General features: G+C 34.4%; 5 protein-coding genes across 6 annotated transcripts; 3 read left to right on the top strand and 2 right to left on the bottom strand.

Moving 5' to 3' along the window:
• The first annotated feature begins 5,954 nt into the window (after positions 1-5,954).
• LOC116342806 (nuclear pore complex protein DDB_G0274915) lies at positions 5,955-9,121 on the top strand. Of its 2 annotated transcripts, XM_031770562.1 has the most exons (11): positions 5,956-6,080; positions 6,349-6,380; positions 6,455-6,608; positions 6,716-6,877; positions 6,995-7,087; positions 7,236-7,352; positions 7,435-7,548; positions 7,609-7,824; positions 7,894-8,103; positions 8,220-8,474; positions 8,561-9,121. In XM_031770562.1, exons 1-11 carry the CDS (start codon positions 6,056-6,058, stop codon positions 8,833-8,835), a joined length of 1,653 nt encoding a protein of 550 aa, XP_031626422.1. In that variant the 5' UTR covers positions 5,956-6,055; the 3' UTR covers positions 8,836-9,121. The 2 variants fall into 2 exon arrangements, with proteins under 2 accessions (XP_031626421.1, XP_031626422.1); XM_031770561.1 differs by having other exon boundaries at positions 5,955-6,080; positions 6,716-7,087.
• A 336-nt stretch (positions 9,122-9,457) lies between these two features.
• On the bottom strand, positions 9,458-11,580 carry LOC116342807 (methionine--tRNA ligase, mitochondrial). The gene is made up of 7 exons (XM_031770563.1): positions 11,426-11,580; positions 11,082-11,365; positions 10,799-11,019; positions 10,528-10,726; positions 10,380-10,473; positions 10,137-10,307; positions 9,458-10,073 (listed from the first exon to the last, which is right to left on the bottom strand). Exons 1-7 carry the CDS (start codon positions 11,496-11,498, stop codon positions 9,532-9,534), a joined length of 1,584 nt encoding a protein of 527 aa, XP_031626423.1. The 5' UTR covers positions 11,499-11,580; the 3' UTR covers positions 9,458-9,531.
• Positions 11,581-11,881: 301 nt separating this feature from the next.
• Positions 11,882-14,281, top strand: LOC116342805 (glycine--tRNA ligase). The gene is made up of 2 exons (XM_031770560.1): positions 11,882-13,107; positions 13,179-14,281. The coding sequence occupies exons 1-2, from the start codon at positions 12,076-12,078 to the stop codon at positions 14,187-14,189; spliced, it is 2,043 nt and encodes a 680-aa protein (XP_031626420.1). The 5' UTR covers positions 11,882-12,075; the 3' UTR covers positions 14,190-14,281.
• A 2,120-nt stretch (positions 14,282-16,401) lies between these two features.
• On the top strand, positions 16,402-18,027 carry LOC116343051 (DNA-directed RNA polymerase III subunit RPC4). The gene is made up of 4 exons (XM_031770931.1): positions 16,402-16,799; positions 16,869-17,230; positions 17,297-17,442; positions 17,518-18,027. Exons 1-4 carry the CDS (start codon positions 16,588-16,590, stop codon positions 17,866-17,868), a joined length of 1,071 nt encoding a protein of 356 aa, XP_031626791.1. The 5' UTR covers positions 16,402-16,587; the 3' UTR covers positions 17,869-18,027.
• A 75-nt stretch (positions 18,028-18,102) lies between these two features.
• Positions 18,103-19,107, bottom strand: LOC116343052 (probable 28S ribosomal protein S26, mitochondrial). Its single transcript, XM_031770933.1, has 3 exons — positions 18,786-19,107; positions 18,436-18,715; positions 18,103-18,366 (listed from the first exon to the last, which is right to left on the bottom strand). The coding sequence occupies exons 1-3, from the start codon at positions 19,010-19,012 to the stop codon at positions 18,199-18,201; spliced, it is 675 nt and encodes a 224-aa protein (XP_031626793.1). The 5' UTR covers positions 19,013-19,107; the 3' UTR covers positions 18,103-18,198.
• Positions 19,108-25,548: the final 6,441 nt, after the last annotated feature.

Below are 25,548 nucleotides of genomic sequence, written 5' to 3'. Positions count from 1 at the left end.
ATTTATATGGAAATAAATAAACCACATAAGATCTCGCGCATCAATTGATCTTACCATCATTTTACCGCAAAAATATATTTAAAATTACGCTTTATTTGACTTATTGAAATTTATTGATTGAAAACGATATCACTTTGTGTAATATTATTCAGGATTGATTAAAATCATTCTTTATAAAAAAAATATATTTCAGTTGGCTGAAAAAATCTTTCTGGTTCAGCATAACTTGATTGAATCATGCGATATTTCAAATGAAAGTTTACAGTTTGAGTTTTTTTGCAAGTAATGAAATCATTTTCAGTAGGCACAAATTTTATGCGATTTATGTTAGAACATTTCGATTGAGCAAAACTAACTAAAGCCCACACAATCGGATGCGACATGCATATTCTCTTGTTAATTTTGCTTGCCTTAATATAAATGAAATGTTTATTTCATAAAATATGGTTGATATGATCTAATAAATATAATCGAAATCTTTTGCAACTAAAACCAAAATTTTATACCAAGAAAATGATATCAATAAATATTTATGCAAAATGTTGCAATTAAATCGCAACATGTGAAATATTCTAATTTACTAGTGTAATAAATATACGGCAACATATATATTTCCTGCCGTGGAAGCGCCATATGCTCAAATTTGGTTCAAGTAACTTTCTGAAATCGTATCACGCAAAGCATCGCTTACAATCGATTTACAAAAAACCACACGACTGAAGTCGAGGGTATTAAATTCGATGACTTTGACAAAAAAATCAGTTCTTCAGTTTTAATATGTTACATGGTAAATTGTTTCGGCACGATCGATTTCAGCAGAAGGTTCGTTGGATCTTCTTCATTCGTTTCATTTTTTTTTTTTCACAATAAAAATCAATTATTTGCGGTAATATTTGCATTCGATAATCACGCATCTATTCAAAGTTAGCCTTAATATATATTCTTCAATCTTCATATTATTATACCATTTTTTTTCTTTCTGTTGAATATATTTTAATTGAAGTCGGAAGGTAAATAAATCTGTAATTAATATGCCTAAAAAAATGTCTTCATCGCCTCTTATCGTCTATTTTGAACGTCAACCATTTCCTCTTCAGATTTTATTCTCATTTAATTATTTGGTTTAATTGGGCTTCTGTTTTTTTCGGGCATACTTAAGAGTATTATTATATGGCTGACGATTAATATTTTTGGCTCAGCAAAGTCCAAGGGTAAGTCTATTAAATTATTGTAAATAAACAAAATGGCGAAATGAACAGTAACACGCATAATAATAGCTCTTATTAGCAGCAACAGCAACAAAAAAGTTACGCGATGCGTATGAAGTTCGATAAACCTGTGCTGCGTCGAGAGCATATGATGAGAGAGTACAATGTGAGGTGTATTGTAAGGTCATCACAATTATGATAGATTTTTTTTTCTATATTCATATATTTTATGTATGTAAAACTTATTTTGTGTGGATACCAACACAGTTCCAATAAAAACCGTTTACATTACACATAATCATTGAAACGAAATTGAAATTAATGGGATAACATGAAATTATTAATTTAGATGGTTCCTGATAAAAGGCCAACCTTCGGTGAATTTTATATTCAATTGAATGTGATCCATTGAAATTCATTTTTAGTAAAACACCATTCATATTTGTAATAAAATGTATGCGTGTGTGTGTGTGTGTGTCTTCTGAGAGACACGGTCGATGACAAAATATGGCACCATTGTCTATCTTCGGCTCTCTTGCAATTCCATTTTATTTACTCATTAATTAATTAATTGACGATTGCCGCAAATTACCACGTTTTTTTCACTCTTTCTTTGCGAGCTTTGTAATATAACGAAACGAAAAAATCTGAACAGAAAAAATGAACACTTTAACTGAAGTGAATATAAGAATGATTATATCATTCAGCGCAACGGATGCACAGCATACTTTTTTTACGATAAAACATAAAACGTGGCAATGTTACACAGCACACAAAGATAGCACCTGTGAACATCTCAAGCCGTATAGTTTAATCGAAACGTTCGATCATTGAATTTTTCATATACTTGTGTACATTGATATCTGTGAGTGTGGACGTTAAATTATTGTGTGTGTTTTTTTTTTTTTCATTTTTCCTATTAACCAATTCTCGGATCGACATTATGAGGTACATGCATTTCGTACACCTTTAACAAATTATCACTCTATAATGTTATATAATGTATGTTGTTAAAACTGGTGAACAGCTATTAGGTGAATCGTTTCCCTTCGAGCCGAAAATGACAATCAATGAGCGCACGCTAGCAAATGGTGCAGAGCACATCAACGTAATAACAAAGTCGCAACGCCAATATTTTTTCTTCTTTTGTTTATTTTCAAGTTACGGGAAAGACTGAAAGCTGCTCCTCTTCAATGACATTGAATTAAAATTGCAGCAAGTCGATATAGCACACAATCTAATTGGATAGAACAATGGAAAATCCAATCGAAACGTTGAAATCGTGCGGTCGTTTTGTCACAAAATTTATTGAATTCGTTCTGGAATCATTTGTACAAATCTTCTTTATGCATGTGTATTGATAGAAGAATTAAAAATCGGAGACGAACTCAAATGCTATGAGAAACAAAAGAAAAATCAAAATAGTAGACAACCCATTTCCACCAACTGATTGAACAACAGCAATTTATTTCATTCAGTTCATTCTGAACGGAAATTTATTGATCTTCATTCGCAAATGGCGAAAGAGAGAGATAGAGAGAGACTTATACATTGACAAACGAAAAAAACAAACACACATGTGAAATGAAGCACATGGATTCACTCTTTATTGACGAACATAAATAAGAATATAATTAACTGTAAAGTACTGCACAAGAACAAAGAACGAAAAGATTGATGGGCACGTTAAGATAGAATGAAATTGCATGAGCCATTGCTTATTTTCTAGGTTTCCAATTCAACAAAGATAATGATCTCGTGCACTGTGAAAATGAACTTGAAAAACGGAACCACTTGCCAGCGAAAATCGATAAAAGCTAACGAGCACTGGATGTGTATTATTGCAAATATTGAATTTTACCTGCCTAGTAGTATTATTAGAATGTTGCCATTATTGGTTCTACAGGCATTCTAAGGCATGGAACATCGAATCTGCGAACCTTCATCTCGAAATCGAAATTTATTTGCTGCGCGAAATCACAAGCATCTCTCAAAATATCGTTTAGTCATTTAAAACGTTGAAATCGGTATCGTTCCAATAACTGTCAGAAGTTTTTTTTATTTCAAACGTTTTTTTTATTTCATATATTCGAATCGGCAACGGCATCACATCGAAAGCGAATCGTTATTTACATGTATTTTTTCCAATTATTTTAATTATGTCCATTTTATTTGTTTGTACAGAATTCACATAAAAATTGATACTTATAATCAGTACTGGCTCACACCGTTTACAAAGTTACAATTGAAATTGAGTTTCGAGAGTAGAAAAAAAAATATCACAGGTGCAGGCACACAAATTACGAATCAGTTTTGCATTTTTTTAAAGTGTGAAATTGAGCTGTTATACAACTTAACACATTAAACAAGCTCGACATGCTTTTTTTAAATACTGTTCAATACTCGCACTACACGTATGCGCGCAGCAAACAATATATTTGTGATCTTTTGTTTGACGTTGCGTTCGAAAGTGAATCTAAATGTTATAGGTATTAAAGGTTATCTCCGAATGGCGTTCAAATTCTTAATTTAGTTCGAGCCAATATGTTTACGCTGAATACTATTCGATTCAAAAGTGAAGAACATTGTGGCCCAAAATGCCTCAATATTTATTCAAATTCATATTTCTATTTCGATGAAAATGACCGTTTTACCATCTGAGCATAATATATTTGGAATTGATTGGCACAGAATTTGTACTTGGAGTTCATTTTTTCCCGTGCGATTCGCATGTAAACACGATCGCTTTATTATTATTGGAAGTAAAATAGTATAATAAATGAATCAAAATACGATATGCATACTATATTCCAGAAAAAGAAGGTCAATTTGTATTTGAGAAGATGAAGTGAAAAAAAGACGAAATGATATTAATCCAGATAAACAGAATTCAAGTATCACACACACAATGGTGGCGTTGTAACAATTCGGTTGAAAGGAAAATCGGAGTCACGTAAATTGTACGAAAAAAAAATCGCGCGCAATGAATTGAGTGCTCCGAAAATGTTTTAATAATTGATGCGTCAACAATTAGCGTCAACAAAAATAATGAATTAACTTGTCGACTTTATGGGGTTTTGTTGGGAATTATGCCACGATCAATTGGGAATCTTAATGCTGAATTTGAACACAAGCACCAACATTTCAAAAAACAAGACAAGAAAAAATGATTCATAAACCAATGCGTACCATTTGCCCATGCAGTCATTATGTGTGGCTTAGAAAAAGCATTCAATTTTCATGTTCACATTGTGCACTCTTGTCTCGATCACGCAAATTTTAAGTGGAAAACAATAGCGCAGCTTTGTTGGTATGTTTTTGTGTCTTCTTTTTTCTTCTATACTTTATCTGCATTGGATCTTTGATTTGCAGCAACAAGAATGGCATTGCTTCGTGGTGGTTCACTGTTAGTCGATCGGACAGACGGATGGTCGCGATGCTAAGTGTTGATGATGTGGATTTTGTAAGTGTGGCCATTATTCATTTCAATACCGTGTATTACGTGGACTGCAATATGTATATGTGTTATTGTTGTTGCTGTTGTTATTTCTCGTGTGTTACTGTTACGTCGGCGGGTCGACTGTTTGTTTGATGAAAGATTCTTGCAATCTTTGGCCAATTTGATGGTAATTTAAAGCATTAAAATATGTTTCATCGGCACACTCTCATTTAGAAATGGGCTAAACTATTTTATTACCAAATAAAATCAGCCGTAACAAAATGCGAACCATATTGTTGGCTGGTGATGCGCTTCTTCTGCTGCTATCGTTGCTCAATATCATTTAATTTTCCGTTTTTCGCTTTAATCAGCTCGAATTTGTTCATTCCAAATCGAATTTTCCATTCGCACACATCATTCTCTGTATGCGCTGGTGCGCTCGTTCAATTTTTGTGGCTTTTTGGTTTGGTTTGGTTGAATGGGTTCAAATTTTTTTGCTGTGGTGCAGGGCAATTTATTTTTCAGTGTTTCGTACGAATAAATGATGCGATGTGGAAATATTTGAGAGCGTTCTTTGGCAGAACTATTTATTTCAGGCAAGACAACACACATTTTAATCGCTTATCATCAAATCGTGATGTGAACACTACCAAACAAATGAATACGAAAAAGAAAGGAAAATAAAATCCCGCAAATTGATCGCACACCAAAATGAGAAATCCCTTCCAAAAATTATTGGCATCAACAAACAATCCATCCAAATATGCGCCACTCTATTTGACGTGCATGTAACAACATCGTTTGGAGTGCGGTTGTGTGTGAGGGACGCTGTTACGTTTTGAGAGATGATCGCACCGCTTGTGCTATTCGTTTCTTCGGCTTTTGAAAGTATAAGAGAGTGGGTGAACTCCACGATTTTGCAAAGCAACAAAAAAAAATCTTGTACTAACGCTTCAAAACAATATCAAATATTTTGTAATAGTGCACGATGTCATTGGAGGCTCCTTTGGCCCAAGACAACATCACATCACGTATAAATAGCGATTGATGAGCTGTGGCTAAATCAGTCCTTTATCTGACTTCGTACTAAACACGCACTCGTCATTCGGCGAGGTAAGCTGGTGCCAACAAATCCAAAAACAATTTCGCATTTTTCTTGCAAATTGTTCGGCTGACGTTTAATCACGGATTTTAAATATTCATAGTTTCAAAATAGAAAAGATACAAAGTGTTATTATAATTTTTGCTGTAGGACAGAACAAATTATAAAATTATAAAGTCAATTTTAAGTGATTCAAAGCATATGGAACTGTCTTGGTTGGATTACTAACACAAATTTTTCTATGATTTGATTTTCATTCCGTTTAGGTTGTAGATTAAGTGAGAAAATAAATATTTATTCATCAATATGAAAGTGGTTTCAATTTTCATCGGTAAGTGAACAAGTGTGAATCATTTGTAAGGTTTTTTTTTCAAGTTTTATCAAATTACTGCAATGAATTTTTAAATTTTTTTATCGTCGACTCGACATCGGACGTTTTTTTCCGCTATTGGAGAAAATTTTGTGGTGTGCATTTTACATTGTATTGTGTAGTGTTATTTCGGAGTGTTTTTATGATAGAAAATATTGAGGGAAAAAATTTTAAAAATAAAATTCAGTTTTTCATCTCGAAATAATGTCAATCAATGTATTTTTTGCAGCTGTTATTGCTGTGGCCAGCAGATTGGTTGTTGTAAGTGAAAGAAATGATTATTTTTGTTGAGGAAAAGTGCAAGTGTTTAATTCAATATTTCTATGGCAATAAAGGCACAATCTCAATCCGGCTACAATTACCCAAGTCCATTCAATCAATTGACACCAGGTGCGACAAGCGATTTAGGCGGCATTCCAAATGCCCAACAACCAACTCCATTCACGGGATCTCAACCTGGCTATAATAATCAGCCATTTACACCAGCAGGTATTCGCGATAGATGATTTTTTTTATCATTCAAGAACGTTGATGATTTTTTTTTCTGTTAAAATATCGGTGATTCATAATGAAATATAAATTTTTTTTATAAAAAGTCCCACAAGGACCACCATCATTCGGTGTTACACCAACGTTGACACCAGGATTCAATCAACCACAATTTGTGCCGACTACAAGTAGTTTACCATCAAGTGGAGTTCCAAGCCATTCAAACATTCCAAGTCATTCAAGCGTTCCAGGCCATTCAAGCGTTCCAGGTCTTTCAAGTGTTCCAGGTCTTTCAAGCGTTCCAGGCATTCCTTCCGGTGGTTTTGGAGCTCCTTCACAATCCGGCCAATTCCCAGCGACATCTGCACCCTCGTCAAGTGTTCCAGGTCTTTCAAGCGTTCCAGGCATTCCTTCCGGTGGCTTTGGAGCTCCTTCACAATCCGGCCAATTCCCAGCGACATCTGCACCCTCGTCAAAAGGTTTAAATTTTTTTAAAGAAAATAAGCAGTGGTGTTTAGACACTATATTACGCTGTTAAAATATTGAAATCAGTGAAGAGAATTCATTCATGATTGCTTCCTCAAATATTTGGTTTTATTTTAAAATGCACCTTTGAAAATACAATAGGTTTCGAGTCTAGTGGTTTCCCACACTCAGGCGGTCATTCAGGTGGTGGCCACTCAATCGGTAGTCATGGCAGTGGGCTTACAGGCACTTCATTCCAAAGTCCATCAGGTTTTCCAGGTTCAATGAAACGATTTTTATGAATTTTTCGTGTTTTTTTAAAGATTTACTAAAAATGTACTATATTTCCTTAAATTAAAAGGTTCATCGGTAGACAGCGGTAGTACTGGCTTTGGAGCACCCGGTTTTGTACAAGGTCAACAATCATTTGGGGGACAAGCAAATAACTTTGGTCAATCTGGTGGCAGTACACAATGTAAATCATTTACAAATAACAATTTGATTCTTACTCTGTTAATTTGATTTAATTCCACAGTTCAAGGTGAAAACGATGGCTCTTATCCTGGCGGCGATTACTCGGCTATCCCTGGAACGCCCGGTGTTGATTATCCAATTTATATGGAAATTCCAAAAACATCATTCGATTGTAAAAACCAACAATTCCCTGGATACTATGCCGACATTGAAGCACAATGTCAAGTTTTCCATATTTGTGCATTGAATACAACATTCAATTTCCTCTGTCCAAATGGTAACATTTTTGACATTTATTAAGATAAAAAAAAAATGATTGGTTTTATTTTGTTTTGGTGTCATTAAGGTACCATTTTCAGTCAAGAGCACCTTGTTTGCGTGTGGTGGAATCAATTTGATTGCAATTCAGCACAAAGCTTATACGGAAACAATGCTTACATTTATGATTATTCAAAGACCGGACAATCACAAGATAATCAAGGGCCATCACGGAACTTTGGAAATACTGATGCTGGAAATGGATTTGACGGAGCACAAGGTCCAGGTTTTGTACAAGGTTCGATTTTTTTTTTTTTTAATTTAATTCCGTTTCTTCAATTTATACGGTTAAGACTATTCACAACCGTAATTTATATGTTCCGATTTGATATATCTTTTAATACACAAAATTAGGTGGATCGCCAAGTTTTGGAGCAACACAGCCAGGATTCGGTTCATCACTTTCTGGTGCGCCTGGTTTTGGAGTGCAATCACCATCGTTACCGAGTGGATTTGGTCCAACCTCGGCAGCGGCAGTACCATCATTTACATCACCATCGTTCGGCTCGACACAATCTGTTGCCCCAGGATTCGGTGCATCACATTCATCTCACATCCCAAGTGGAACATCAACCGGCTTCGGACAACCAGCACCATCACATTCATCAGGTTAAAAAAATACCATTTACATAACAATACATGACATTTGAGAATTTAATATGACATAATAACATTAATTTTAATCACTTTAATAGGTTTTGGACAATCGCATACTTCTTCTCATAATGTTCCATCGAGTCATAGTTTTCCATCGTCGCAAAGTGGTGCCGATCAATATCCAATTGTTCCACCAAGTCAACCGGATTATCAACAGCCATCAGTCATAACTCCAACAATTCCAAGCAGCCCAGCACCATTCGGCGGACCCACAGGCTATCCAGCTGCGGGAACACCAACGCCAATCAACACTGCACTCGGTGAACAACCATTGCCAAGCCGAGAGTACTTACCATCAAGAAGGACTAAGTAAAATCAAACTCAATTGAAATTCGATAAATACCATTTAAATTATTCCAATCAGTTACCTTTTATATCAGAACAAGTTTACACTACAAACATAAAAACTGAATTTGAAGCCGCATATTATTCATTTCCCATTCTAGCCGATGGAATAATAATCTATTGTATAAATATGATCATTATATTTACCATTTATAAAAAAGTATATATCATAAATCAAAACATGAACAAGTTTCATTAAAGTGCATATAATTCATAGAGTTAGTTGTAGATTTTAAAACTTTCATGTACAAGTATGGCCATTTAATTAAAAAATACTAAACTCACTTTTGATTTTCATTAATTTTCTTTTGTAAATGAAATATATGTATATTTATAGCAGCTCTCTCAAAAGAATGAGAAATAAAAATTTGAATGCAACATTAATCAAACATTTGTTTTGTCTCTTTGCTTCATTTTACAGCAGTCATTTGCCCCTTTTCGAAAGAGATTCAAGCAGAAAATAAAGGATATTTCAATGTCAACTCTATCGACTGCTACACATCTGTGTACTAAAAAGGGGTAAATTTATTCTATTTCGAATATTTCCCCAAAAATTACAGCAGTTTTGTGCAATAAAAAGTCCCATTGTCTGAATTCGTTTAAAAGTGCTCTATTTATTTATTTTTAAACATATATCTCTCTCTTTCTAAAGTTTAAATTTGTTTTATTTAATTCGTTCGATAAGTTTGTGAGAAATTTTACTAAGTGGTCGTTCTTCGTGCTCACCATCAAGTAGATATTTTGTGTCATCCCAGGATCTTTTGTCGGCACTAACATTAATTCTGTCTAAAAGTTCTTTGGATTTATGTGGTACAATTGGTTGTAACAAAATGCCAGTAATCCTCAATGTTTCGAATACAAGACCCAAAATGGCATCAAATTTCTTTTCCTGTGTAGGATCTTTGACCATTTTCCAAATTTCTACTTCTTGCAATAAGGCATTTGTCATATGGAGTATTCCAATTATTTCATCGACGGCCAAATAAAAATTAAACGATTCAAAATGCTCTTCATAAATTGACGGCAATTGTTTTAACTTTTTCACCAATTTATGCGATGAATCAAATTTATGCAATTCTTTTCGAATACACTGTGGTACAACTTGTCGTTTGTTTAAGTTCTTGGCACACACGCGCGACAGCAGATTTCCCAATGTATTCACCAATTCAGCATTTATGATTCGTGTTACTTTTGTAGCGCTGTAATCTAATGAGAAGGAGTTAGTACTATTTCAATTTATTGTCAAATAATGGTAAAATAGATACTCACTGCCATCACTGTGCGGCACACCTTCACGCAGTAGAAAATATCGCAATCCATCGTGAGTATATTTTGCAGTCACCTTATTTGGATCGACTACATTATTCTTACTCTTTGACATCTTTTGATCGTCGACTGTCCAGTGTGAATGAACCAAAAGCCGAGCGGGTGGCTCTAAACCTAATTTTTATTCGAATAAAATAATTATTTAAAAACAAAACAATTTTAAGGTGTCTACTTTTGATAAATTACCTGCAGCAATTAAAAATGCCGGCCAGTAGATTCCATGAAACTTAAGAATGTCTTTTCCAATTACTTGCAATTGTGGTGGCCAATTTGCTGCAAACTATTTTCGAAGCGATAAGTATTTGTCGGTTGATATTGAATGTAAGGCTTTTACCTTTGGATCTGGATAGCCTGCGCTTGTCAAGTAATTTACTAACGCATCGAGCCATACATAAACGGTTTGTGTGTCATCACCGGGCACTGGAATTGCCCATGAAACGCGATCACTTGGCCTTGATATTGAAATATCTTTAAGCGGCTCTTTCAAATATTCCATTAGCACTTTTTCGAATTTCTTTGGTCGAATTGGATTGCTGTACAAGAAAAAATCGTACAATTATCATTTAATTTTGATGGGAATTGTTTTTTTTATTGTTCAAACTAACCTTCTTTTTATCCAATATTCGATATCTTCATGGAACTTTGATAATTTAAACATATAGTTACTTTCTTCGATCCATTTAACTGGATGACCCGATTCCGCCGATACTTTTTCCTTCTTTTCATTTTCCTTCAATTGACTCTCCGTTAAAAATGATTCATCCGATACACAATACCAACCGGCATAATTTGCTTTGTAAATATGATCTTTTGCGGTGAGCTCGTTCTGTTTGATTAAAGGATTTGAGGAAAAAACGTCAATGATTAAATAAAATAATTGAAACCAACCCAAAAGTGTTGAACGGCCGGAAAATGGTGGTCTTTATCGGTAGTTCGATTAAAATGTGTATAATTTATGCTGGAATTTTCAAAAAGAGTTTTATAACTCTCGGATATTTTGTCACAATATTGTTTTGGTTCTTGATTGTGTGCAGCGGCAGCCTGCTGGATTTTGGAACCATGCTCATCTGTGCCGGTACTGAATAAAAGTCGATCCGATCGATTTCGAAGTTTTTCATAACGATAAACACAATCGGCTAATGACGCCGAATACAAGTGTCCAATGTGTGGAGCTGTAATAATATTCATCATTGGATTATTTCACGAAGATTTTACAACCAGTTAGCTCTTACCTGCATTCACGTAAAAAATTGGCGTAGTTACGTAAAACAATTTTGATCGTTTAATCGATTGAGCTATGCTCATTTTTTTAAAAAAAAAATCTATTTTAAATGTAGTTGAGAGAAACCAAAGTCAAAAACAGCCGAATGTTGGGTTATGACTTGGTATGATAGTAACTCAAATGTCAACATCAATCATTTTTATAGTAAACATTTCGGCTTGTCAAAATATTCAATTTTCAGACAGTTTATTGGGGATTTTCCAAATGAATTTTTATTTTCATTACATAATTGCTAAATATTTCATAAAGATTTTTTTTAATACCACGACAATTGAAATTGGTATTCAAACATAAACTCCATTCGCAACGTACCGAAGAAATTCAATTGGAAAATATAAGAAAATTGAGGTTATGTCGTTTGTCACAAAAAGCATATACATTGCTTATAAGCTATGGTAGTTGTATGAGTAATACATTTGTCACACAGACATCGTGCGATTGAGTGAATTGGTGCTGACGTGAATGGGCCGCAACAATTTCAACAAAATATTCTGTAAATTTCATCATCAAACGTGCTTGTTAAAAGTATAATTTTTTTTTCCAAAAACAACAGTGAAAATTGAGTTTTATCTTTGCAATCAATCGTGAACATTTATCAAAATGAGTGACTCAAAAAACGAAGAAATTCTTGCCCCGTTGCGATTTTTGGTCAAAGAACAAGGTGATTTGGTGCGACAATTGAAAGCGGATAAGGCACCCGAAATCGATGTTAAAAAAGCTGTCAACGAATTAAAAGCCCGAAAGAAACTCCTGGAAGATAAAGAATTGGAATTGGCACCGGCTGCTGCCTCATTTGATCGTACAAAAATGGAAGTTTTGCTGAAACAACGTTTCTTCTATGATCAAAGTTTTGCCATCTATGGCGGTATCACAGGTCAATACGATTTTGGACCGATGGGATGTGCATTAAAATCGAATATGTTGAATGCATGGCGCCAATTTTTCGTATTGGAAGAGCAAATGTTGGAAGTTGACTGTTCAATTTTAACGCCGGAAGCGGTTTTAAAAGCATCCGGACATGTTGATCGATTTGCCGATTATATGGTAAAAGATACAAAAAGTGGTGAATGTTTCCGTTTGGACCATCTGATCAAGAATAATTTGGAGAAATTGTGCAGTGAAAAAGGTGCCACCAACGAATTGAAGGCCGAATGTGAAGATATTATCATCAAATTAGATGGAAATACAAAAGATGAAATGGGTGCAATTTTGCGACGATTCAATATGAAATCACCATCAACTGGAAATGATTTAACCGATCCCATTGAATTTAATCTCATGTTTGGAACACAAATCGGTCCGACTGGTAATAATAAAGGTTTTTTGCGACCGGAAACAGCGCAAGGTATTTTCGTCAATTTCAAGCGTTTGCTTGAATTCAATCAAGGAAAATTACCATTTGCTGCTGCCCAAATCGGTAATTCATTCCGTAATGAAATCTCACCACGATCCGGTTTAATTCGAGTTCGTGAATTTACAATGGCCGAAATTGAACATTTCTGCGATCCAAACGAAAAATCACATCCAAAATTCGAAACGGTCAAAGACACTGCGATGCTACTGTACTCAGCATGCAATCAAATGGACGGCAAAAGTGCAGACTCAATTAAAATTGGAGATGCTGTTGCGAGCGTAAGTATAGAATAGCTCATTCTATTTATTTGTATTACTAATTCGGTTCATTTGTTTTTTTTTATATTCAGGGTTTGGTTGCCAATGAAACATTGGGCTATTTCATGGCACGTATTCAACAATACATGCTGAAAATCGGTATTTTACCCGATCGCATTCGCTTTAGACAACATATGGGAAATGAGATGGCACATTATGCGTGCGATTGCTGGGATGCTGAATGTCTAACCAGTTACGGATGGATTGAATGTGTTGGTTGCGCTGATCGGTCGGCATACGATTTAACTCAACACACTAAAGCCACCGGAGTAAAATTAGTTGCCGAAAAGAAATTGGACGCACCAAAAGTGGTTGATGTAACTGAGGCTGTGCCCAACAAAGCAATTATTGGAAAAGAATTCAAAAAAGATGCGAAACGAATTTGCGAAAAATTAGCCGCTTTGGATGCCGATCAACAACAATCATTGCAAGAATCTCTTACTGCAAATGGTTCGTATGAATTGGAAGTGGATGGCGATTTAAAAGTTACGCTCAACAAGAGCATGGTTGAAGTGAAAACCACAAAGAAAACGATGCACGTCGAAGAAATTACACCAAGTGTTATTGAACCATCGTTTGGTATTGGTCGCATCATGTACTCGCTGTTGGAACATCGATTTAATATTCGTGATGGTGATGAGCAACGTTCATATTTTGCGTTGCCAGCATTTGTTGCACCAATTAAATGCTCCGTTTTGCCATTGAGTGTAAATGCTGAACTCGCACCATTTATCCAGAAAATATCATCGGCATTGACAAGAAATGATGTATCGCACAAAGTTGACAATTCAAGCGTATCAATTGGTAAACGTTATGCACGTACCGATGAAATTGGCATTCCATACGGCATCACAATCGATTTTGATACAATTAAAAAAGAACCACACACGGTAACACTACGCGAACGAGATTCAATGTCACAGCTACGAATTCCACTCGATGATATCGCCGAAGTGGTTCGTAATTTATCGCTCGATAAAGTCACCTGGGATGCGATCTCTAGTAAATACCCAAAATTCGAACAACAAGAAGCAACGCAGTAAGGAATTTGTATTCCTCAATTGATTGAACGATTGCATTTCTTTTACGTCATTTAGAATGTTTATTTTTTACTTTACTTTTGCATTTGCTTGATATTTTTATTAATTACATTACTCTTTTCAAAATTCAATAAAAAAAAATATTCATTATTAACGCATTCAACGTGTTGTTTTTGTGTGAATTACCCCTAAATTCTTTACTTGGTGTAAATGAACAGCAAGGGGCGATGAACTGTGCGTGCATAAAAATGAACGAAGAATAGAAGAAAGAGCCATCTTTCAGCCAATAGTTACGCCAAAATGCAATCCAATAGCAACGTGTTCATTTTCCATGTTCATTTTCCCCCAATGCAATCCGAATATCGTATGTTTTTCGATACAGTAGTTAAAGCACATAAATCACTCGAATATTGTCTGGCAACGTATCGTACAGCATCACCCATAGGTACATAAATTGTATGTGTGCTCTGTTGCAGGTGGCATTTCATTTGCAAAGCCAATAAACCATATTGGAATATTTAGAAAGATTTTGAATTAGATTGTGATAATTTCATTTCATCGTCATAATCCCAAATTTTTACGGTTACACCGATGAGGATGTATAATGTGTCGAAGCGAACGCTATAATGTAGACATCAGATTGGATGCTCTTATCCATGCATCAGGGTAATTTGCAATTCTAAATATCCCTGGATGTAATCTGTATTTATTTTTCGATTGTAATGTTACGCCTTTCGGTACCTATCGCTTGTACCGTGTGTGTGTGTGTATTTTATCTTCTTCTTCTTCCTGCTCTTGCGATATCGACAAAAACGCAAACCAGCCCAAAGCAAGTAAATTGAATGATTTTTGCTTGTGTTTACTTTTTGCTCGACCAATTCGAAATTGGTTTGATTTATTTTTCTAATGAAAATGTTACATTACACAAAACATCTAGGTAGAAAAGCGGTTCAATTTCAAATTCCCGACGGGCATACAATGTTTGCTCTCCGTAAATGGTGTATGGTGCTTCGTTTGTTAAATAAACGTACAATGTAACCAATTCCATAAAATTTGCTTTTCTCCACAAATCACATGGAAATAAATTCAGAAAAATTTGCTCATTCTCTTTCTCTCTTTCTTTTGCTGACGACAAAAGTGATTTCATTAACTTTTCAAATTAAATAAATCTAGAGTCGAAGACGAACACGAACATACATACTGTGAGAACGAAAGAAAAAAAAAAACCAGAAAATAAAAAACACAGACGAAATAATAAAATGGAACCAGTGACACCAAGTGTTTTTAATGGCTTAAACTTTTTCCTATTTTGCGTTGCAGTCAATCGACAGAGCGTCTGAATGAATACGCAAAATTGTACACTGGAGAATATTTATACTGCATAAAATACGGTGACAAATGTGAAACTTTGGTAAATCGCTCTCAAATCCTGATGCATAACGAATGAGTTTCGTATTAGATTTACGTCAATCCATCTAGGAAATCGGTCCGATGTATCATGGAATCCGCGTGTTAGTGAAACTGCCATTCACATTGCCAGTACATTGAATTTTTCGTGATGTATGTAAATATTTATGGTGGGCGCTTCATCTGATTTTGGAAAAATGTACAGATGTCGGCGTTGTTTTATTGTCATTATCACTAATGCATACGTTTTAAAGTAGTTTTGAATAACGACCATTTTCCTATAATAACCTATTCTAAAGCGATTTAAAAAATCTGCTCTCACTTTAACAAAAAAAAATATCTCAACTCCTAAAATGTGGAAATACGAAAACCAATTTAAAAGTTTTCCAAACGAAATGAAAAGAGTTATAAGTCTATCGTTGAACTGTCGTTTTTATTAAATAAAATATTGATATATTAATTTTCATTTTTTTTTCTTCTTCTTAAATTCAACATTTTAAACAATCATCGCAGTTGAACCAATCTAAATATTCATACTTCTTCTTCATCACACCCATTCGAAAAGTCTTCAACCAAAAAACCAATTAAACCAAAAATACATTGCATTTGCACATAAAAAATCTAGCAAATCTCCTTTTCACATTTTCCAAAAAAAAAAAACAAATGATTTCAGTTTAAATAAAATGCAACTGACATGAAGTGTTGCTTTCAAAATTGACGTGAAGATGGCGTCACATGCCAATAATTACTCAACATTTATTTTGACACTTATGTATTTGAAGCCTTAATTTGATTGCTAACATCATCACGAAATGTCACACACGTTTATTTCATCGTCGTCTTTTTTCCCTGTTCAACAGCATGCACTGTGACTTGTAGTTCAATTCGTTTTAGTTCATTTGACGTTGTACTCATGGTTTAAATCGGGAGAAGAAGAAAAAAAAAGAAGAAGAAACGGTTTATTTGTAAATAAAGTGATATTATAATAAAGAGAATGGCGTCGAATAAAAAGCCGTATCAAACTAGTTTAAAACTGCCAGCCGACAGTAAATTGTATACATCAGAACGTTTGCCTTCGTTTCGTATACCACGCGATTTACATTTGGGTGGTGTGCCATTGAAAACTACGGTTGCTCGCCCAAATTTAATCCCAAACATTAAAAAACAGTATACTCCAAATTTAAATGCAACTAGACATAAAGATGTGTAAGTGTAATCGCCAATTATTTTGTTCGTGTGCGTGAGAAACGTCTAATTACATTATGAAATTTCCAGACATGTAAAAACATCGAAAGATACCTCGAGAGGTAGGGGCAGGGGACGAGGTGAACGATCGGAGCGTGGAAAGAATACTGGCGCTGGGACAAGGACGCCTCGGAACACAGTTATTGCATCTTCAGGTCTATTCTCAGAAGGAGCTGGCGATACTAAACAATTATTCCGAAGTTTTCGTAGTGGCGACGATTCGACTAGTGCCACTCTTCGTCGACCAACGATATCAAAGAAACGGGAAAAAGTCGATCCTTTAGTTGAACAAAAACAAATTTCCGAAATTTACGATTTAGATATGGATGAAACGGACGATCCAACTAGAGCTTCAAATCATGATCAATTTTCACCAATCATTCTAAGTCAATGTAATTGTTTTCTTAGTACTTCTATGAAAAATAACTTCTAATCCGCATGACTTTTTACAATTACAGTGAAAAACGAAGTGAAGTTGGAGGAACGAATAAATAATATGGATATTAAAGAGGAAAATAATGACAAATCGAATAATAGACTGAAATATCCATGTAATATGGGAGAATTTTTAGATAGAACAACACCGCAAATGTTTCTCATGCAGGTATATTTAAATTGCATTTTATTTCTTTGTTTTCGATTACGTTCAGACCATTTCATTTTTATATTTTTGTTTCAGTTACCGGATGCGCTGCCGGGTTATGGGCCAGAACCAGAGCCAGCCGATAGTGCGGAATCACAAGAAACAAGTCAACCGCATGATAGTTTGTGTACAATGCGAAATTTAGAGGAAGGCCAAATTGGTCGCCTGGTGCGATATCGTTCAGGGAAAACAAAACTTTTATTAGGCAATACAAAATTCGACATTGATTTGGGCATCGATCCAAATTTAATGCAAGAAGTTATATCAACAAAAATAGATACAGATCGAACGGGTCAAATGATAAATTTGGGACAAATTAATGCAAAACTAAGTGTCGTACCGGATTGGGAATTCCTTTTAAATAATATTACCGATAAGAAATCATAGCATTCATTCGGAAAGATGTCATTACGTTTTGATGTTTATTTTTTTATATATATATATAATTTTTTTTCTTCTTATTCTCTACCACCTTCGATCTGCGACCATGTGAGATATTTTCGCAACAAAAATTATTTATATAAATAAGCAAGATTAAAAACGATAGATGAACGTTTTTTTTTTCATATTTGTTAACCTAAACGAATTATCAATTTTGAATACAAGCGCAGAAAAAAAAACTTTACTTTTTAAAATGTTGTATAGAATTTTATTTGATTACTTATGACGACGCTTGAAAACAGAGAAGTTGATTGACTAAAGATGTAAATTTCATTTTCATTCTAATTCGGATTCGATTTCAAATGATTTTTTCGCTTCACCTTGTCTGCCTTTGTACATATTACCTTCAAAATCAATGGCATAGTTAAAATCACTTATATTCTTAAGTGCCAAATCAAGCGCTTCATCGAAATTTTCACGAACAATGAACGATTTGGCGGCTTCCTGTAATTTTAAACATTGTGATTGTTAATGAATGTGAGCATTTATTCAGAAAATAAACAATTTTCATACCTTTTCTTTAAGCACCAATTCGTCGATTATACGCCGTTGTTCTTCTTCATACTCTCGTTGCTTTTCGAGTTGCCATTTGATTTCCTGTTGCATTGCGATGCGTTCGGCGTTCAATCTGGCCTCTCGCATTTTAGCAATCCCCTGATTCCATTCGTCGTTTATTTTAGAGATTCGCTCAAAATCAGCATCATCTTTTATGGACTGTGGTTTTAGTAACATTGCTTCATCGCGCTTGTGTTTCTCTTCACGGAAATATGTTCTAATTGATTTTACTTTTGTGCTAAAAACAAAATGTTTTGAAAATAGTCATCAATTCAAAATGTATGTTGGCATCGAATTAAAAGACCTACCGATACTCATCATTCAAACGCTTCAACTCTTTCAATTCATCGATATTCGGTTCTGGATGTTCTGGTATGCGAAATAATTTCGATTTTGATGTTCCCAATTCAAGCGGTCTACGGTAACGCCATCGTCTTATACTTTGAATATTTAATTCACTGTGACTGATGTTGAAATTATTTTGATTGCAAATTCGATTGCTCAAATTTAATGTTCTCACTGTGGCGCGTAACATTTTTATATTTGTTTTTGAGAAAATCGAAACTTTGGAAAATAACCTTTTTCTGTGTGGATTTTTTTTTCTACTTTCTTGGCAGAAATGTCAAACACAAAAAGTCTATCAATTCAATGTGCGTTTTGACGTTCAGTCAACAGTGACATCTATGTGCGACCAATGGTAATAAGTGGCTCATGCGCTGGATTTAAATAAAACGAATGTGACGGAGAGAGAGAGAGAAACATCAAAGATTTTCACTTCATTTATTTTTAAACTACTTTTCAATTGTTTATTCGAGTGTTGTTGAAACTAAGTTTGATAAATCTTCATTTAACCGAATTTTGTTGCTGCATATGGCAAATGTTCGAAGTATTGTTTGTATTTCAACCACTAATATGCTCGTTCTTTGTTCTCGCAACACAATTTAAATGCAAAATTTTGAGTGCTTAAAATTAATTCAGTCTTGATTCTGCATTGAATTTAAACAGGGAAACCGTAAAGAGCTTAAGTACATACAAAAAAAGAACTGTTTTATTATCACGGTTATTGTATGTTATTTTCGCTCCCAATCGCTTTTGAATTATAAGCATCGCACCGGTGTAGTGTACTTTTGGAAAATACGCTTTATTGATGAAATAATAATTGCATTATACCATCTCTTAAAATGTATCTCCCGAAGCTTTTTACAGCAACCAAAAACCGTTCACATTTTGATATCGAATCAACCGTGGTTGCCCAATGAAATTATGTCGAAAATGACGTAGCATACATTAATCCCAAAATGCTTTTCCACACAATATTTCACCCTTTTCTGATGAATTCAACGCGTACAGCGTACACTGCACATTGACTCACTCTCACATTCAGTGTTTGTATCGATTTAACAGCAAAACACTACTCTAAAGTACATTCATTATATATATATATATAGATATTAAATTTATTCCGTAAATTGTGTATTCCTGAATAAATTGTGAACACACCGACAGCAAATAAATTCGATAATTGAATCGGTGAACGAATGGTGGGTGTTTTAAATCATGAGAAAAATGAATTGCTTGAAGCGAAAATCGGTATTTATGTGTGCTCGTGTTCACCTCTCGCATGCAGAAGTATGTGAAAAAAGCTTTTCTTATATCTCATTTTATTATCATCTTTTTCCTCTCACCATTTTTTTGATACTATTTAATCAAAATACCCACCAGTGAATAAATGCATCAATGGATTAACATATGAAAAATATGACCGCGATTACATGAATTGTCGCTTAAAAAGGCCTTATGAACCTTTTGAAAATGTAAATCATAATAATTCGCATTATCTGTGCGATGTGTCACACATAAATCCAATATGTATACACAGACACACGGCCATGGTGTATATTCGATATCAAAATGTGAACCGTTTTTGTTTGGCTGTAAGTCATTTTGATTCTCATTGAATCAGTTCAACGCCAATAGCACACACTCATCATAATATGTGAAAAAAGATGGAATATAAAACCTCTTGCGTTCGATTGCTTTTATTATGTACGAAATGGCATGATTGAGTTTGATGAAATACAAAAGCAAAGAGGATGGGGTGAGAGATAGAGCATTGGATTCAAGCATATGTGCAAAATTTTTAATGGAATCGAAGTCTGTTTGGCAAGTATGTAAGTGTGTGCGGCGCTCTTCACATTTGACAATGTATACGGATGGAAGTGATAAATTGTATTTGATAACAAAACCAAAACGTACACGCAACTGTTGTAAATGCTCGAGAGTTGAAACACTTTACATAGAAGTGGAATGAACAAAAAAAATTGTTTTCAAATAAACTTACGCGAGAGTTTGGCTTTAATTTCGATTTACTTGTGTTGTTTGGATACACTTTGGCCACAAATAGTCTAAAATGATACAGTTTGAATGATAAGAGAGCAAGAGAAATTCAAGGACTCGGGCAAATTGCAGCCAATTTAAATATTTAAACGAAACTGTAATAATTGAGTTATTCAAAACTTTTGCTGCCAAATGACCAGATAATGAGATTCGCGCTCATGCTGTCTTTCTCTCTCTCTCTCTCTCTCGCTCACTTTCTCACCCCCGATCTTTTGATGAGAAAGTAGTAGATAAGCGCTTGCACACCATATCATATCATCATGCGAATGTCGAATTTGTATTCCATACACACATCGAATCTTGGCTGGCGCGTACTATTGCAGCTAAGTGGAAGGATTTGGAATCCATTAAAGTCGTCGCACCCGACTATAAGCGCACCGAGGCATTGTTTTGGGTATTTTGGTAGAATGCCGCGTTTGTTCGCGAGCGATTTCCACCATTTCTTCTACTGTTTTTTTTTTCTGCAAAGGGAAAAAAGGATTTTCGTTTCGAACTGGCTTCCGACAAACTATAAAATAAATTAAGTCGATTTACATGTTAGAAGCTCATCATCTTCATTACATACAAAAGTATCCACACTTTAAGTAAAATGCCTATTTTATGCTAATTTGTCCTCGTTTCCCAATTATTGTCCTATGCGCATAAAAGAGCGAAAAAGGAAAAAAAGAGAAGGAGAGAGAAAGAGACGAAAATGAATAAGTGAGTGAATGAAAATGTGAATTCATAACGGACGACGGTGAAGTGTATAATATCGTGTTAAAAAGTTGAAAGTAATCAACACAACGCATAAATACAAATCACCTCAAAAGCGATACAGCTAACAACGTGTATGTATGTGCATATATTGTTTGGATTCAGTTTATCAAAAAGTGTATGTCAAAGCGCTTTTTAAGCAAGTTTTAAGCTCAAGTCAATTTTACAAACTGTTTTCATAAATCGATTGAATGTCATATAATGTTGCGGTTATCTTTCGTAAATATCTTTGTAAATGCTTTTGAAAACCGCTTGCAAAGTGAATTGACAAAGGGCGAAAGAGAAACATAGTATGCTGAAATGCAAAATTTTCGAGATGGCCCATTAACTTCCATCGTAAAACATAGACGAATTACCAGCTATAAAATGCGCATTAGAAATCAGCCGAAAAGATGTAAAATTGAACGTGCTCGCATCCGCTATATTCCCATGTATATGTAGCGAAAAACAACAACTCTCTGATACATCGAATTCTCTCTATTTCGCTGCGTGAAACGCTAATGGAAATGTCTATTTTGATGTATAATTAGGAAGTGGCATAACTTTTAAGTGCGATCCATTGGGGTGGGTGAAAGGCATATAGTACAATAAACTACGAAATGCGACAAAATTCAAAATTACGAGGACAAGTGAAAATACCTAAAAATAATTGGGAATTTTAGCAAATGCTCATCATTTCCATCCGGAGTATATGTGTGTAATATCATTTACGATATTTGTTTTGGTCCATTGTATCTCGAGTGGGAATGAATGCTTCCTTGTTTTGTTTTGACACAATTCAATTTGTTCGATTGATATGGTACAATTGAACATGAGCATTTACAAGTCAAACGGAAGAATGATTTAGTTTAAATGTTCTTGTGGCTTATAATTGTCTCTCAGTTGTTGAACATCTCACAGCAACAAACTATGCATGCGACAAAGGGAAATGTTTTCTAAATTTACATCGAATTCTATGGGATTTTACAGTTTGAATAATAACTTGACTTAAAATGATGAATTTCACTTACTACATATGGTATTTTGAGATTTTGTGAAAAAAAAAATGCCATGCATTTCATCCGAGAAGAAAAATTACCGCGATAAAAGTTTTAAGATAAACAAACAGTTAGGGTGGAATTTTGATGAAGAAAGGGGTTGCTTTTGTTGTTTATTTATGAGTTTCCCTTGTGAAACGTTCATATTCCAGTGTGTGGAACTTGTTTGAAAAAAGGGGCACGTTGGAAAACGTTCAAAATCCAGTATATGCGCTGTGGTCACTGGCTGTTGGAGTATTCAAGTCAATTGTTTTGGTATCTGTTCACTGTTCGTTTGGGGCCAAGGCAGCAATCGCAAAACATTTTACTAAACCAAAGCCATATATGCTAAAAAATTTATAAATAGGATCTGGTCTGATACTTTGCTACCTGATTTTTATCATCTGCTCGGTCATTTTCTTTAATTTTATTTTCTCACATCGACGCAAAAACGTAAATGAAATGCTATGGTGTATCTTTTTTATAGTTGAACTCCGATTTCCTTATGAATAACACCAAATAGATAATTTTGCACGCATATTCTGCATATTTTTTGGGCACCATGAACATATAATACAAAACAATGCCACATAGAAACGAATGCTGAGACAGAGCTATTGAGAGAAAAATAGAAATGGAATAGAATGAGGCACAGAGAAAGGAAAAGCGACTTAGTTTTAGTTTTTTTATGGAGTAAAATTGAAAATGTTTGCAGGAAATGCAAATGAATGAAAACAAAGAACGTGAGCCAGTGTGTTTCATGCCATATTTCCACCATATATCAGCACTGATTTACGGTAATTCATGCTCAGGCCATGTTCATGTAAATAAATAGTGAAAACTTCCCATTTCTTTTGTCACGAGAGATACACACAGAGTCTGAGGCTTTCACATGTAATGCGGTAGAAAAGAAGAATGAAAAAAACCACTGAAAAATGTGTATAGTGTGCACACACACACACATACAGACAGACAATTCCACAGTCATAGTACATACATATAGATATATTGTCGAGAATGGAAAATGCAACAATGAAAGTTAATAGTGAGAGAAGCAATACTGAAAGACGAAGAATAGATAAAAGAAACAAAAACTAAAATCAGCAATTCCTTCCATAAATAAGGATGCTAATGTTGGGATTCAATGCAGTGCAATGCGATTCGCTCTCTTGTTGAATGTAAATTTTCTGTTTTTCCAATTTCGGAATATATCTCCTTAAAAAACTTTCAATGTTAAGCCAACAGCGACTTCTTGCGAAGTAAACATATCACTGGAAAAAATGGTCTCTCATTTTGTGTCTCTTTCTCCCTCCCTCTCCTGCTTTCTCTCTCTCACACACACACACCAAATTACGCCCTTCACCTCACTACCTCGTCTCCATTTCCACTCTCATCGAACAAAGAGAATGAATTGAACGTGCCACATCTAATGCATTCCGCATTTGTATAGCGAAAACATCATGAACAACTAACTTATGCATAACATGGGTCTTAATTAAAAACTGCTGCTGAAAATAGCATAGTGAATATTGTACGGAAGTCTTTTTCTCCATGCAAAAACTAATTGACTATATTAGTAATATACGATGGTAAATGTGCAATTTGAGTGGGTATAATGGTCAAAAATCTAGAGCATACCAATTTTAATACGTGTTCTCATGCTTTGCCATTATATTGTGTGTATGTTTATTTGTGTGCGCGCGATTCTCCAGTCACTTGCTCACACAAGCATACGTTATCTGAATATAATGTAATTACAGGTCATATTGTCATGTGCAAGGTCGAATACATAATTTTGCCTCGGCGCTATTTGTAATCTTCTTACGACATTAAGACAACGAAGATGAATATTTTAGGAAATATATACAAGTTAAATGATGGAATTTGATGCTGTCACACGCACTCACACATAGTTTGGAAAGTTTCATGTTGAGATGCCGAGCCGAACATTGTGCTAATGAAATATGAAGATATGCCACTGTGCCACAAAGAGGAGGAACACTAAGGCGTCTCGACATCTTCTCAGTATAATTGTTTTAGTATCATGTTGTCGCTGCTTTACATAGCAATATCTATTTTGCAGCAAAAACGATAGTCAGACTGTTACATTCACTCATCTAATTAAAATACAAATTGCGTGGAATTGTCAAAATAATTTCATTTGTTTGACACAAATTGAATACAAATTTATAATTCTCGTAGTTTTCACAATATAAATCTTATATTTTTGCTTTTGCAATTTTGTCTTGCAAAAACCATAAACAATTCTTCATTTATCGTGGTTTTTTTTTGGATAACATAGGAACATTCAATCTATTAATTTGAATAGGATAAATAAATCTTTGTCATGGAATGAATTGAACATTTTTTACGTAAACATAACCTACGACAATAAATTTATTAATTATTTATTCAATATTCATATACTATTCATGATATGCCCCAATTTTGTACCGATAATGATTTAAATGTATCCACTTCATGGTTTTGCTTGGTATTCAACAGTTGGATACAGCTATTGAACAACTTGAGTATATTACATTGAATTGAAACTTGAGCATTACATGTTGATGCCTTCGACGTTGATTAGATCAAAAACATCTCGGTTCAAATAAATAAGCATGTTGATGTTTCGAAAATATTAAATCCAGACTATCTCACTAAAAAAAATTATATCTGTTATAATTTTGTCAAAACCAAGGAACGTAAACATAAGAATGATTTCATCTTTACCAGCCTGACCATATGAAACTAATAATAAATTGATGATAATATGTAAAACGCAACTCGTTTTGTGGAGAAAATATTTAGTGCACTTCCAAAAAGACTTTTGTTCACTATTGAAGACGTTTCGTGTTTATACTTTCAGCATCTATGCATTTCGAAACTTTCATCACTAGCAAAA

The sequence above is a fragment of the Contarinia nasturtii genome, unplaced genomic scaffold (genome assembly GCF_009176525.2).
Source record: "Contarinia nasturtii isolate CC-2019 unplaced genomic scaffold, AAFC_CNas_1.1 Cnas_scaffold_928, whole genome shotgun sequence".
Taxonomy (NCBI): domain Eukaryota; kingdom Metazoa; phylum Arthropoda; class Insecta; order Diptera; family Cecidomyiidae; genus Contarinia; species Contarinia nasturtii.
Note: the sequence above shows the minus strand (reverse complement) of the source record. Positions and strands in the feature narration are given on the sequence as shown.

Coding starts and splice junctions, on each gene's coding strand:
- LOC116342806 (XM_031770561.1), top strand. CDS start 6,056: ATGAAAGTGGTTTCAATTTTCATCG. Junction 6,609..6,715: donor TCAGCCATTTACACCAGCAG/GTATTCGCGATA, acceptor TTTTATAAAAAG/TCCCACAAGGACCACCATCA. Junction 8,104..8,219: donor AGGTCCAGGTTTTGTACAAG/GTTCGATTTTTT, acceptor ACACAAAATTAG/GTGGATCGCCAAGTTTTGGA.
- LOC116343051 (XM_031770931.1), top strand. CDS start 16,588: ATGGCGTCGAATAAAAAGCCGTATCAAACTAGTTTAAAACTGCCAGCC. Junction 16,800..16,868: donor GCAACTAGACATAAAGATGT/GTAAGTGTAATC, acceptor TGAAATTTCCAG/ACATGTAAAAACATCGAAAG. Junction 17,443..17,517: donor CGCAAATGTTTCTCATGCAG/GTATATTTAAAT, acceptor TTTTTGTTTCAG/TTACCGGATGCGCTGCCGGG.
- LOC116342805 (XM_031770560.1), top strand. CDS start 12,076: ATGAGTGACTCAAAAAACGAAGAAATTCTTGCCCCGTTGCGATTTTTG. Junction 13,108..13,178: donor TTGGAGATGCTGTTGCGAGC/GTAAGTATAGAA, acceptor TTTTATATTCAG/GGTTTGGTTGCCAATGAAAC.
- LOC116343052 (XM_031770933.1), bottom strand. CDS start 19,012: ATGTTACGCGCCACAGTGAGAACATTAAATTTGAGCAATCGAATTTGC. Junction 18,716..18,785: donor CGTTTGAATGATGAGTATCG/GTAGGTCTTTTA, acceptor TTTTGTTTTTAG/CACAAAAGTAAAATCAATTA. Junction 18,367..18,435: donor AATTGGTGCTTAAAGAAAAG/GTATGAAAATTG, acceptor TTAAAATTACAG/GAAGCCGCCAAATCGTTCAT.
- LOC116342807 (XM_031770563.1), bottom strand. CDS start 11,498: ATGAGCATAGCTCAATCGATTAAACGATCAAAATTGTTTTACGTAACT. Junction 10,727..10,798: donor GAATATTGGATAAAAAGAAG/GTTAGTTTGAAC, acceptor TTTCTTGTACAG/CAATCCAATTCGACCAAAGA. Junction 10,308..10,379: donor GGCATTTTTAATTGCTGCAG/GTAATTTATCAA, acceptor AATAAAAATTAG/GTTTAGAGCCACCCGCTCGG.